Source organism: Canis lupus, chromosome 27, assembly GCF_003254725.2.
Source record: "Canis lupus dingo isolate Sandy chromosome 27, ASM325472v2, whole genome shotgun sequence".
In the NCBI taxonomy this organism is placed as follows: domain Eukaryota; kingdom Metazoa; phylum Chordata; class Mammalia; order Carnivora; family Canidae; genus Canis; species Canis lupus.
Genome location: NC_064269.1, coordinates 6,066,865 through 6,080,362, shown reverse-complemented (window position 1 = coordinate 6,080,362; position 13,498 = coordinate 6,066,865). Strand labels below are relative to the sequence as shown.

Below are 13,498 nucleotides of genomic sequence, written 5' to 3'. Positions count from 1 at the left end.
GCAATCTCTGAGATAGAATATCAACTATAGGGTAATATCATACTGAAATTGACCCATTCAGAATTGAAGCAGAGCATCAGTATGGGAAGAAATGTTCTAAAAAAATCAATATGGAAAAATACGAAATATAAGCTAGTTGGGCTCAAGCCTTCCTCTTCTGGTAATTGAGTGCAGTCAACAGAGGTTTGAGATTTATGCCTATTTTTATTTCTAGGTTATATCCTCTGTAAATGGCTTTGAGGAACCACAGCACCATCACAGAGTTCATCCTCCTTGGGCTGTCTGTTGACTCTCACATCCAGGTTCTGCTCTTTGTGCTTTTCCTTGGGATTTACCTCTTGACTATTTTGGGAAATTTATTGATGCTGTTGGTCATCAAGGCTGATTCCCACCTCCACACACCTATGTACTTCTTCCTGAGTCACCTCTCTCTCACGGACTTTTGTTTCTCTACTGCCATAGTGCCCAGGTTGCTGGAGAACCTCCTGTCCCAGAGGAAAACCATCTCAGTGGAGGGCTGCCTGGCTCAAGTCTTCTTTCTGTTTGACTTTGGAGGAACAGAAGTCTGTCTACTGTCAGCAATGGCCTATGATCGTTATGCTGCTATCTGTCATCCACTCCTCTATGGCCAGGTGATGAATAATCAGCTGTATATGCAGCTTGTATGGGGTTCATGGAGCCTGGGGTTTCTAGATGCACTCATTAACATCACCTTAGTAACAAACCTGGATTTCTGTAAGGCCCATACCATCCCCCACTATAGCTGTGAGCTGCCCTCCCTTTTCCCTTTGTCCTGCTCTGATGTCTCTACCAACCTCACTGTCCTGCTCTGTTCCACACTCCTGCATGGCTTTGGTACATTCTTCCTGATATTCTTCTCCTATGCACGCATTGTCTCCACCATCCTGAGCATCAGCTCCTCCTCAGGCAGAAGCAAGGCCTTCTCCACCTGCTCCTCCCACCTCACTGCAGTGAGCTTCTTCTATGGCTCAGCTTTCCTGCGTCATCTCATGCCAACCTCAGGCTTACCTCTGGAGCTGATCTTCTCCATACAGTATAGTGTGGTAACTCCCCTAGTAAACCCCTTCATCTACAGCCTGAAAAACAGGGAGATTAAAAATGCACTGAGAAGAACCTTGGGGAAGTTTTTGCAACAGTACAGGTAGCAAACTATGGGTAGAGATGATTAGGATTAGGCTCAAACTACATGCATGCAAATATCTGTTGAGTTGATGTCAAGTAAAATGCTTGAATGTGCATCTTGTTAAATGCTGACAGATGCCTTAGTAAATAATTTTACTACCCAAATTCAGTATATTTTCTTCTAATTTTTTCTGTACATAGAGATTTTAATTGAACAAATTATTGAGCATTCTCAATGTGAAAGCATGAATCATTTTTAGTTTTTGTCATTGAATATAGATGGGTACTATAAAATGACCCTTACTTATTTTCTAAAGAAATTTAAAGCAGATTTTTTAGCATTTTGGCTTATTTCTATTAAAATGTAACATACATATAGAAAAGTACACAGCATGCAAGGATACAGCAACCAGATCAAGTCCACTTTGCAACACTATCCCAGACTCACAAGTAATCTAATGCCATACATTACTTTTGCCTTCTCTTGTTCTTGTAAGTGGAATCTACCATCTATTTCTTCTGTACTTGACTTAATACACTCAATATTATACTTAGAGAGCTAACTCTCCAAGTATAATTTATTTGTATGTTGTTTTTCCTGTGTTGCATCCTTTTCCATTGTATGAATACATAACTTATTGATCTGTTTTACGTTTGAAGGATACTTGTGTAATTTTGGTTTATGACTATTCTGAATAGTGTAGCTATCAGTATTCTTGTACACATCTCTTAGTGACCACAAATAATTTTATTTTGCTTTGTTTTATTATATACTTACAGGTGGTTTTGTTTGATTGTAGGGTGTGCATCATGCTTCCAAGCACTTTCCCAAAGTGGTTGTAAAACTGTATATTCCCATAGTAGCTTATGAGAATTCCAGTTGCTCCCTGTGGTGACTACACATGATATTTTATGTTTCTTTCATTTTATAACTCTAGTGGGTGAGTTGTGATTGCATTTAAGGTTTTCTTTGCACTCCTCTGATAGCTAATAAAGTTAAGCACCTTTTCTTCTTCTGCTTTGTGGATTGACTTTCATTCTTTTAATGTTGGTTTGATGAAGAGAAATTCTTAATTTTAATAAAAATCCAAGTAATCATTTTTTCCTGTATAACTTGCCATTTTTGTGCTAGGTTAAGAAATTTTCCTTTACTCTGAGCTTATGAAAATAATCTGGGTTTTTTTTAAGCTTTAGCACTTTATGATAATCCATCTGGAATTGCTTTCTGTGCATAATGTGTGATAAAGGTCAAGATTCATTTTTCAATATGGAAATGCATTGGCCCATAACCGTTTGTGTTCCCACTGCACTATCATATTACTTTCATCATAAGCCAGGTATATGTGTGGATCTGTTTCTAAAATCTCCATTTTGTTCCATGATTAATTTCTCTGCTTTTGTACCGATAACAATCTGTGTTTTACTGTAAACCTTATAATATATTTCTAAGGTTGGAAGTATAAGTGTTCCTTCTAGCTCAGTTCTTCAGGATGAAGAACTTGGTTCTTTGTATTTTCATATAAATTTTTAGAATCAGCTTATCAATTACAAAACTGTCTAGGATTTTTATCGTGTCTGAGTCTATAGATCAAATTGAAAAGCTGTGGCATCTTTACAATACTGAGTGACCCAATTAACCAAGTTATATCCTTCCATTTAACTAGGTATTTTTAATTTCTCTAAAAAATATTTTACAGCTTTTATTATAGAGTTTTTGTGTACATTTTGTGAAATGTATTATTATGCATTTCATGTTTTTAACTCCATTTAAGTAGTATTATTTATAAATGTTATAATATGTGTATTTTTATTGGGATATAGAATTACAATTGATTTTTTATGTATCAGAGAACTTCTTAGCTTCATTTCATCATTTTAAGGGGTTTTTGTAAATTAACTTTTTCATATTAATAAAGTTTCTTTCCTTTTCCTAGTTTGCTAAGTGTTTCATGCATAAATTATGGCAAATTTCATCAACTGGTGTTCCTATACCTATTGAGTTATCATATAGTTTTTCTGATTTTAGTAGTTAAAGGTAAATTATATTAATTGATTTTTATTTTTTTTATTTATTTTTTTGTTTATTTATGATAGTCACAGAGAGAGAGAGAGAGGGAGGCAAAGACATAGGCAGAGGGAGAAGCAGGCTCCATGCACTGGGAGCCTGATGTGGGATTCGATCCCGGGTCTCCAGGATCATGCCCTGGGCCAAAGGCAGGCGCCGAAACGCTGCGCCACCCAGGGATCCCTCCCATCAGGTTTTATTATTAGGATTTAGTAGACTTATAAAAAGACTTGAGATTCATTCTCTCTTTTCTATTCTGTGGAGGAATTGTGTAAAATTGGTATTTCTTCATATATTCATAAGAATTCATTATTAAATTGATATGATTTGGGGTTTTTCCCCCAAGGGCTTTTTTAAAATAATGAATTCAAGTTATTTAGTACCTATTAGATAATTCAGACCTTCTACTTTTTCTGTAGGACTTGAAAAAATTGTGTTTTTAGAGAAATTGGTCCACTCACATAAATTCTTAGATCTATTAGCAATTAAACTGGTTCATAATATTCACTTTATTATCTTTTCAATATCTATAGTATATGTATTGATATCCTACTTTTTATTAATGATTTGCATATGTCCAATAAGAGGTTAATATCCAAAACATATTGCAACACACACATACACAAATAATAATCTAATTAAAAATGAATGGAAGACATTTTTCCAAAGAAAACATACAGATAGCCAACAAACACATGAAAAGATGTGCAACATCACTCATCATCAGGGAAATGGAAAGCAAAACTGCAATGAGATATCACCTCACATCTATCAGAATGGCTAAAATCAAATATACAAGAAACAACAAGTGTTAATAAGGATGTGGAGAAAAGGAAACCCTCATGCGCCATTAGTGGGAATGCAAAGTAGTGTAGCCACTGTGGAAAACAGTATGGAGGTTCTTCAAAAATTAAAAATAGATTTCTAATATGACCCAGTAATTCCACTATTGGGTATTTACCTAGAGAAAACAAAAACACTATTTTGAAAAACTACAGGCACACCTGTTTTTTGCACCATTATTTATAATAGCAAAGATATGGAAGTAATCCAAGTGTCCATTGACAGATGAATGGATAAAAATTACTCAGCCATAAAAAAGAATGAATTCTGCCATTTCCAACAGTATGAATGGATCTAGAAGCTGTAATGCTATGTAATGCTAAGTCAGTCAGAGAAAGACAAACACCGTATCATATGATTGCACTCATATGTGGATTTTTAAGAGACAAACAAAAAAAAGACTTCTTTTTTAGGATTTAACAAAAATTTCTTAATAGTATTACCAGAGAGAGGAGGAGCAAGATGGCGGAAGAGTAGGGTCTCCAAATCACCTGTCTCCACCAAACTACCTAGAAAACCTTCAAATTATCCTGAAAATCTATGAATTCGGCCTGAGATTTAAAGAGAGACCAGCTGGAATGCAACAGTGAGAAGAGTTCGCGCTTCTATCAAGGTAGGAAGACAGGGAAAAAGAAATAAAGAAACAAAGGCCTCCAAGGGGGAGGGGCCCCGCGAGGAGCCGGGCTGAGGCCGGAGCGAGTGTCCCCAGGACAGGAGAGCCCCGTCCCGGAGGAGCAGGAGCTGCACCGACCTTCCCGGGCGGAAAGGGGCTCGCGGGGAGTTGGAGCAGGACCCAGGAGGGCGGGGATGCCCTCGGGCTCCGGGGGACAGTAACAGCAACTGCGCGCCCAGGAGAGTGCGCCGAGCTCCCTAAGGGCTGCAGCGCGCACGGCGGGACCCGGCGGGACCGGAGCAGCCAGGAGGGGCTCGGGCGGCGGCTCCGCGGAGGGGGCTGCGCGGCCCCGGGAGCGCGAATCCACCAGCGCAGGCTCCGGAGCACAGGGCGCCGGGACACAGCCCAGGATCCGGCCTCCTCCGGGACAGGCAGAGACCGGGAGGGCCCAGGACAGCGAGGACGCTCCTGCCCCGAGCTGAGCAGATCAGCGGCCCCACCCCGGAGCCTCCAGGCCCTGCAGACGGAGAGCTCCGGATCTGAATCCAGGTTTCCAGAGCTGCCCCGCCACTGGGGCTGTTCCTCCTGCGGCCTCACGGGGTAAACAACCCCCACTGAGCCCTGCACCAGGCAGGGGCACAGCAGCTCCCCCAACTGCTAACACCTGAAAATCAGCACAACAGGCCCCTCCCCCAGAAGATCAGCTAGACTGACAACTTCCAGGAGAAGCCAAGGGACTTAAAGAACACAGAATCAGAAGATACTCCCCTGTGGTTCTTTTTTTTTTTTTTTGTTTTGTTTTGTTTTGCTTTTTGATTTGTTTCCTTCCCCCACCCCCTTTTTTTCTCCTTTCTTTTTCTTTCTCTTTTTCTTCCTTTTTTTTTTATCTCGTTTTTTTTTCTTTTCTTCCCTTTTTTTTTCTCTTTCTCTTTTCTTTCCTTCTTTCTCTCCTCTCTTTTTCTCTTTTTCCCAATACAATTTGCTTTTGGCCACTCTGCACTGAGCAAAATGACTAGAAGGAAAACCTCACCTCAAAAGAAAGAATCAGAAACAGTCCTCTCTCCCACAGAGTTACAAAATCTGGATTACAATTCAATGTCAGAAAGCCAATTCAGAAGCACTATTATACAGCTACTGGTGGCTCTAGAAAAAAGTATAAAGGACTCAAGAGACTTCATGACTGCAGAATTTAGAGCTAATCAGGCAGAAATTAAAAATCAATTGAATGAGATGCAATCCAAACTAGAAGTCCTAACGACGAGGGTTAACGAGGTGGAAGAACGAGTGAGTGACCTAGAAGACAAGTTGATAGCAAAGAGGGAAACTGAGGAAAAAAGAGACAAGCAATTAAAAGACCATGAAGATAGATTAAGGGAAATAAACGACAGCCTGAGGAAGAAAAACCTACGTTTAATTGGGGTTCCCGAGGGCGCCGAAAGGGACAGAGGGCCAGAATATGTATTTGAACAAATTCTAGCTGAAAACTTTCCTAATCTGGGAAGGGAAACAGGCATTCAGATCCAGGAAATAGAGAGATCCCCCCCTAAAATCAATAAAAAACCGTTCAACACCTCGACATTTAATTGTGAAGCTTGCAAATTCCAAAGATAAGGAGAAGATCCTTAAAGCAGCAAGAGACAAGAAATCCCTGACTTTTATGGGGAGGAGTATTAGGGTAACAGCAGACCTCTCCACAGAGACCTGGCAGGCCAGAAAGGGCTGGCAGGATATATTCAGGGTCCTAAATGAGAAGAACATGCAACCAAGAATACTTTATCCAGCAAGGCTCTCATTCAAAATGGAAGGAGAGATAAAGAGCTTCCAAGACAGGCAGCAACTAAAAGAATATGTGACCTCCAAACCAGCTCTGCAAGAAATTTTAAGGGGGACTCTTAAAATTCCCCTTTAAGAAGAAGTTCAGTGGAACAGTCCACAAAAACAAAGACTGAATAGATATCATGATGACTCTAAACTCATATCTCTCAATAGTAACTCTGAATGTGAACGGGCTTAATGACCCCATCAAAAGGCGCAGGGTTTCAGACTGGATAAAAAAGCAGGACCCATCTATTTGCTGTCTACAAGAGACTCATTTTAGACAGAAGGACACCTACAGCCTGAAAATAAAAGGTTGGAGAACCATTTACCATTCGAATGGTCCTCAAAAGAAAGCAGGGGTAGCCATCCTTATATCAGATAAACTAAAATTTACCCCAAAGACTGTAGTGAGAGATGAAGAGGGACACTATCTCATACTTAAAGGATCTATTCAACAAGAGGACTTAACAATCCTCAATATATATGCTCCGAATGTGGGAGCTGCCAAATATATAAATCAATTATTAACCAAAGTGAAGAAATACTTAGATAATAATACACTTATACTTGGTGACTTCAATCTAGCTCTTTCTATACTCGATAGGTCTTCTAAACAAAACATCTCCAAAGAAACGAGAGCTTTAAATGATACACTGGACCAGATGGATTTCACAGATATCTACAGAACTTTACATCCAAACTCAACCGAATACACATTCTTCTCAAGCGCACATGGAACTTTCTCCAGAATAGACCACATATTGGGTCACAAATCGGGTCTGAACCGATACCAAAAGATTGGGATTGTCCCCTGCATATTCTCGGACCATAATGCCTTGAAATTAGAACTAAATCACAACAAGAAGTTTGGAAGGACCTCAAACACATGGAGGTTAAGGACCATCCTGCTAAAAGATAAAAGGGTCAACCAGGAAATTAAGGAAGAATTAAAAAGATTCATGGAAACTAATGAGAATGAAGATACAACCGTTCAAAATCTTTGGGATGCAGCAAAAGCAGTCCTAAGGGGGAAATACATCGCAATACAAGCATCCATTCAAAAACTGGAAAGAACTCAAATACAAAAGCTAACCTTACACATAAAGGAGCTAGAGAAAAAACAGCAAATAGATCCTACACCCAAGAGAAGAAGGGAGTTAATAAAGATTCGAGCAGAACTCAACGAAATCGAGACCAGAAGAACTGTGGAACAGATCAACAGAACCAGGAGTTGGTTCTTTGAAAGAATTAATAAGATAGATAAACCATTAGCCAGCCTTATTAAAAAGAAGAGAGAGAAGACTCAAATTAATAAAATCATGAATGAGAAAGGAGAGATCACTACCAACACCAAGGAAATACAAACGATTTTAAAAACATATTATGAACAGCTATATGCCAATAAATTAAGCAATCTAGAAGAAATGGACGCATTCCTGGAAAGCCACAAACTACCAAAACTGGAACAGGAAGAAATAGAAAACCTGAACAGGCCAATAACCAGGGAGGAAATTGAAGCAGTCATCAAAAACCTCCCAAGACACAAGAGTCCAGGGCCAGATGGCTTCCCAGGAGAATTTTATCAAACGTTTAAAGAAGAAATCATACCTATTCTCCTAAAGCTGTTTGGAAAGATAGAAAGAGATGGAGTACTTCCAAATTCGTTCTATGAAGCCAGCATCACCTTAATTCCAAAGCCAGACAAAGACCCCGCCAAAAAGGAGAATTACAGACCAATATCTCTGATGAACATGGATGCAAAAATTCTCAACAAGATACTGGCCAATAGGATCCAACAGTACATTAAGAAAATTATTCACCATGACCAAGTAGGATTTATCCCTGGGACACAAGGCTGGTTCAACACCCGTAAAACAATCAATGTGATTCATCATATCAGCAAGAGAAAAACCAAGAACCATATGATCCTCTCATTGGATGCAGAGAAAGCATTTGACAAAATACAGCATCCATTCCTGATCAAAACTCTTCAGAGTGTAGGGATAGAGGGAACATTCCTCGACATCTTAAAAGCCATCTACGAAAAGCCCACAGCAAATATCATTCTCAATGGGGAAGCACTGGGAGCCTTTCCCCTAAGATCAGGAACAAGACAGGGATGTCCACTCTCACCACTGCTATTCAACATAGTACTGGAAGTCCTAGCCTCAGCAATCAGACAACAAAAAGACATTAAAGGCATTCAAATTGGCAAAGAAGAAGTCAAACTCTCCCTCTTCGCCGATGACATGATACTCTACATAGAAAACCCAAAAGTCTCCACCCCAAGATTGCTAGAACTCATACAGCAATTCGGTAGCGTGGCAGGATACAAAATCAATGCCCAGAAGTCAGTGGCATTTCTATACACTAACAATGAGACTGAAGAAAGAGAAATTAAGGAGTCAATCCCATTTACAATTGCACCCAAAAGCATAAGATACCTAGGAATAAACCTCACCAAAGATGTAAAGGATCTATACCCTCAAAACTATAGAACACTTCTGAAAGAAATTGAGGAAGACACAAAGAGATGGAAAAATATTCCATGCTCATGGATTGGCAGAATTAATATTGTGAAAATGTCAATGTTACCCAGGGCAATATACACATTTAATGCAATCCCTATCAAAATACCATGGACTTTCTTCAGAGAGTTAGAACAAATTATTTTAAGATTTGTGTGGAATCAGAAAAGACCCCGAATAGCCAGGGGAATTTTAAAAAAGAATACCATATCTGGGGGCATCACAATGCCAGATTTCAGGTTGTACTACAAAGCTGTGGTCATCAAGACAGTGTGGTACTGGCACAAAAACAGACACATAGATCAGTGGAACAGAATAGAGAATCCAGAAGTGGACCCTGAACTTTATGGGCAACTAATATTCGATAAAGGAGGAAAGACTATCCGTTGGAAGAAAGACAGTCTCTTCAATAAATGGTGCTGGGAAAATTGGACATCCACATGCAGAAGAATGAAACTAGACCGCTCTCTTTCACCATACACAAAGATAAACTCAAAATGGATGAAAGATCTAAATGTGAGACAAGATTCCATCAAAATCCTAGAGAAGAACACAGGCAACACCCTTTTTGAACTCGGCCATAGTAACTTCTTGCAAGATACATCCACGAAGGCAAAAGAAACAAAAGCAAAAATGAACTATTGGGACTTCATCAAGATAAGAAGCTTTTGCACAGCAAAGGATACAGTCAACAAAACTCAAAGACAACCTACAGAATGGGAGAATATATTTGCAAATGACATATAGATAAAGGGCTAGTTTCCAAGATCTATAAAGAACTTATTAAACTCAACACCAAAGAAACAAACAATCCAATCATGAAATGGGCAAAAGACATGAACAGAAATCTCACAGAGGAAGACATAGACATGGCCAACATGCATATGAGAAAATGCTCTGCATCACTTGCCATCAGGGAAATACAAATGAAAACTACAATGAGATACCACCTCACACCAGTGAGAATGGGGAAAATTAACAAGGCAGGAAACAACAAATGTTGGAGAGGATGCGGAGAAAAGGGAACCCTCTTACACTGTTGGTGGGAATGTGAACTGGTGCAGCCACTCTGGAAAACTGTGTGGAGGTTCCTCAAACAGTTAAAAATATACCTGCCCTACGACCCAGCAATTGCACTGTTGGGGATTTACCCCAAAGATACAAATGCAATGAAACGCCGGGACACCTGCACCCCGATGTTTCTAGCAGCAATGGCCACGATAGCCAAACTGTGGAAGGAGCCTCGGTGTCCAACGAAAGATGAATGGATAAAGAAGATGTGGTTTATGTATACAATGGAATATTACTCAGCTATTAGAAATGACAAATACCCACCATTTGCTTCAACGTGGATGGAACTGGAGGGTATTATGCTGAGTGAAGTAAGTCAGTCAGAGAAGGACAAACATTATATGTTCTCATTCATTTGGGGAATATAAATAATAGTGAAAGGGAAAATAAGGGAAGGGAGAAGAAATGTGTGGGAAATATCAGAAAGGGAGACAGAACATAAAGACTGCTAACTCTGGGAAACGAACTAGGGGTGGTAGAAGGGGAGGAGGGCGGGGGGTGGGAGTGAATGGGTGACGGGCACTGGGTGTTATTCTGTATGTTAGTAAATTGAACACCAATAAAAAAATAAATTAAAAAAATAAAAAAAAATAGTATTACCAGAAATATAATAAATTTACTGACTGTAGAGCTATAATATTCATGTTTTTCTTCTTTTTTTATTTTAATTCCAGTTAGTTAACATACAATGTAATATTAGTTTCAGGTATACAATACAGTAACTCAATAGTTTCATACATCACCCTGAGTTCATCACTGTAAGTGTACTCCTTAATTGCCATTGCCTATTTAACCCATCCCCCAGCCACCTCCCCTCTAGTAACCATCAGTTTGTTCTCTATAATTAAAAATCTTTTTTCACTTTCTCTCTCTCTATCTTCCTTTTGCTTTTTTTGTTTTCTTAAATTCCACACGTGAGTGAAATCATATTGTATTTGTCGTTCTCTGACTGACTTATTGCACTTACTGTAATACCCTCTAGATCCATCCACAACCTTGCAAATGGCAAGATCTCATTCTCTTTTATGGCTGAGTAACATTCCATTGTGTGTGTGTGTATGTGTGTGTGTGTATATATATACATATATGCCACATCTTCTTTATCCATTCATCCACCAATGGATCCTTGGGCTATTTCCATAATTTGGCTATTAGAAGTAACGCTGCTGTAAACATAGGGGTATATGTATCACTTTGAATTAGTGTTCTTGTATTCTTTGGGTAAATACCCAGCAGTGCAATTCCTGGATCATAGGGTAATTCTATTTTTAACTGTTTGAGGAATTTCCATACTGTATTCCACAAAGGCTACATTTGCATTCCCACCAACAGTGCAAGGGTTCCCCTTTCTCCATATTCTCGCCAACATTTGTTGTTTCTCGTGTTATTGATTTTAGCCATGCTGAGAATTGTGAGGTGAAATCTCATTATAGTTTTGATTTGCATTTCCCTGATGATGAAGAGTGATATTAAGCATCATTTCATGTGCCTGTTGCACGTGGATTCTTTCTTTGGAGAAATGTCTGTTCATGTTTTCTGCCCATTTTTTAATTGGATTATTTGGTTTTGGGGTGTTGAGTTGTAAAGTTCTTCATATATTTTGGATACGAACTCTTTATCAGATATGTCATTTGAAAATATCTTCTCCAATTCTATAGATTGCCTTTCAGTTTTATCCTTTGCATATATATTAGTGGTTTTTAATTTGTTGTTACCGCTGGGTTTGTATATAACAACTTCTGCATATTGCAATCTATATTAAGTTGATGGTTGTTTAAGTTTGAACCCATTCTTTATTTCTTTCCCCTCCATGTTTTAGGTATATTGAGTCATATTTTACAACCTTTTATTTTGTGGGTTACTTGACTGATTTTTTAGAGAAATAATCATTTTTACTGCTTTTCTACTTCCTACTTTCATACTGTCACTTGTTTTTCCTTTCCACCCAAGGAGTCTCCTTTAATATTTCTTGCAGGACTAGCAGCTTAATGGTCATGAATTCCTTTAGTTTTTATTTGTCTTGGAAATTCTTTATCTCTCCTTCTATTCTGAATTATAGCCTTGCTGGATATAGTATGGATGGAGATAGAGTATTGGATGCAGATTTTTCTAATCAGCACTTTGAATATATATATCATGCCTCTCTCTTCTGGGTTGTAAAGTTTCTGCAGAAAAATCAGCTGATAGTCTTATGATGTTTCCCTTGTATGTAATTGTCTTCTTTGGTTTTCTGCTCTAAAATTTTTTCTTCCATTTAATTACAATTATACCAATGCCTTGGTGTGTCTCTGCTTTTTTTTGGGGGGGGGGGGTTCTCTGTGCCTCCTGGATTTAGATATCTGTTTCTTCCCCCAGATTAAGGAAGTTTTCAGCTATTATTTCTTCAAATAAATTTTCTGTCCCTCATTCTCTCTCTTCTTCTGGGATCCTTATAATACGAATGTTATTACATTTGATTGAATCGTTGGGTTTCCTAAATCTGTTATCATTTTGCTTTATTCTTTTTTTCTCTCTTTTGTTCAGCTTGATCACTTTCCATTACTCTGTCTTCTAGGTTATTGGTTCATCCTCAGCTTCTTCCAGCCTGCTATTCATTCCATCAAGTGTGCTTCTCATTGTGTTTATTAAACATTTTATGTCTGCTGTTATTCTTTATCTCTGTGTTAAGGGTCTCACTGATGTCTTCCACTCTTTTCTCAAGTCTGGTGAATATCTTAATGGTCATTACTTTAAATTCTCAATCAGGCATGTTACTTATATCTACCTACCAATTCCCTTGTTCCTGTAGGGGTCTCTCCATGAACACTGCCTCTCTGGAACATGCTCTGAGGTGAGCAAATAGCCTCCCCACTGTGTCGCTCACTCTTTAGATAACTGTTTCCACACCATATATCGTGGGCTGTTTGTCCTGCCTTCTCTCCTTGAGCAGCCCCAATGCCCTCCAGGCTCTCCCCAAGCCAAGCCCACTAACCTTTAAAACTCCAGGCTTTAAGACCCACTGGTTGTGAGAATGCACAAAATTTAGCTTCTTTTGCTTTCCAAGTCTATTGCTATAAGGATTCATCTTCCCCCTGTGGGATCCCCTGTTAGTCTGTGTCTTGCCCTTCTCTACAACTGTGGCTCCCCCCCACCACAGAGACCATGATCCATTTTTCTCCCAAAGTGCATGTCCACACTTCCTACCTTCTTAAATGTGGCCTCTTCTCTACCTTTAGTTGTGAAGCTTGTTCTGCCAGTCTTCAACGTTGACTTCTGGGGCATTCAGGATGATTTGATAGTTATCTAGTTGTATCTGTGGGATGAAGCAAGCCTAGGGTCCTCCTACTCCACCACTGTCTTCCCCTTCTTCTCCAATGATTCAACAAGTTTATATATTATGCTGTGCTGCTCATCACAAGCATAACTACCATATTCTGG

General features: G+C 39.1%; 1 protein-coding gene across 1 annotated transcript; it reads left to right on the top strand.

Annotated features, from left to right (window-relative positions):
* The first annotated feature begins 230 nt into the window (after positions 1-230).
* LOC112678171 (olfactory receptor 8S1-like) lies at positions 231-1,166 on the top strand. Its single transcript, XM_025477265.1, has one exon. It carries the CDS (start codon positions 231-233, stop codon positions 1,164-1,166), a length of 936 nt encoding a protein of 311 aa, XP_025333050.1.
* The last annotated feature ends 12,332 nt before the right edge of the window (positions 1,167-13,498 follow it).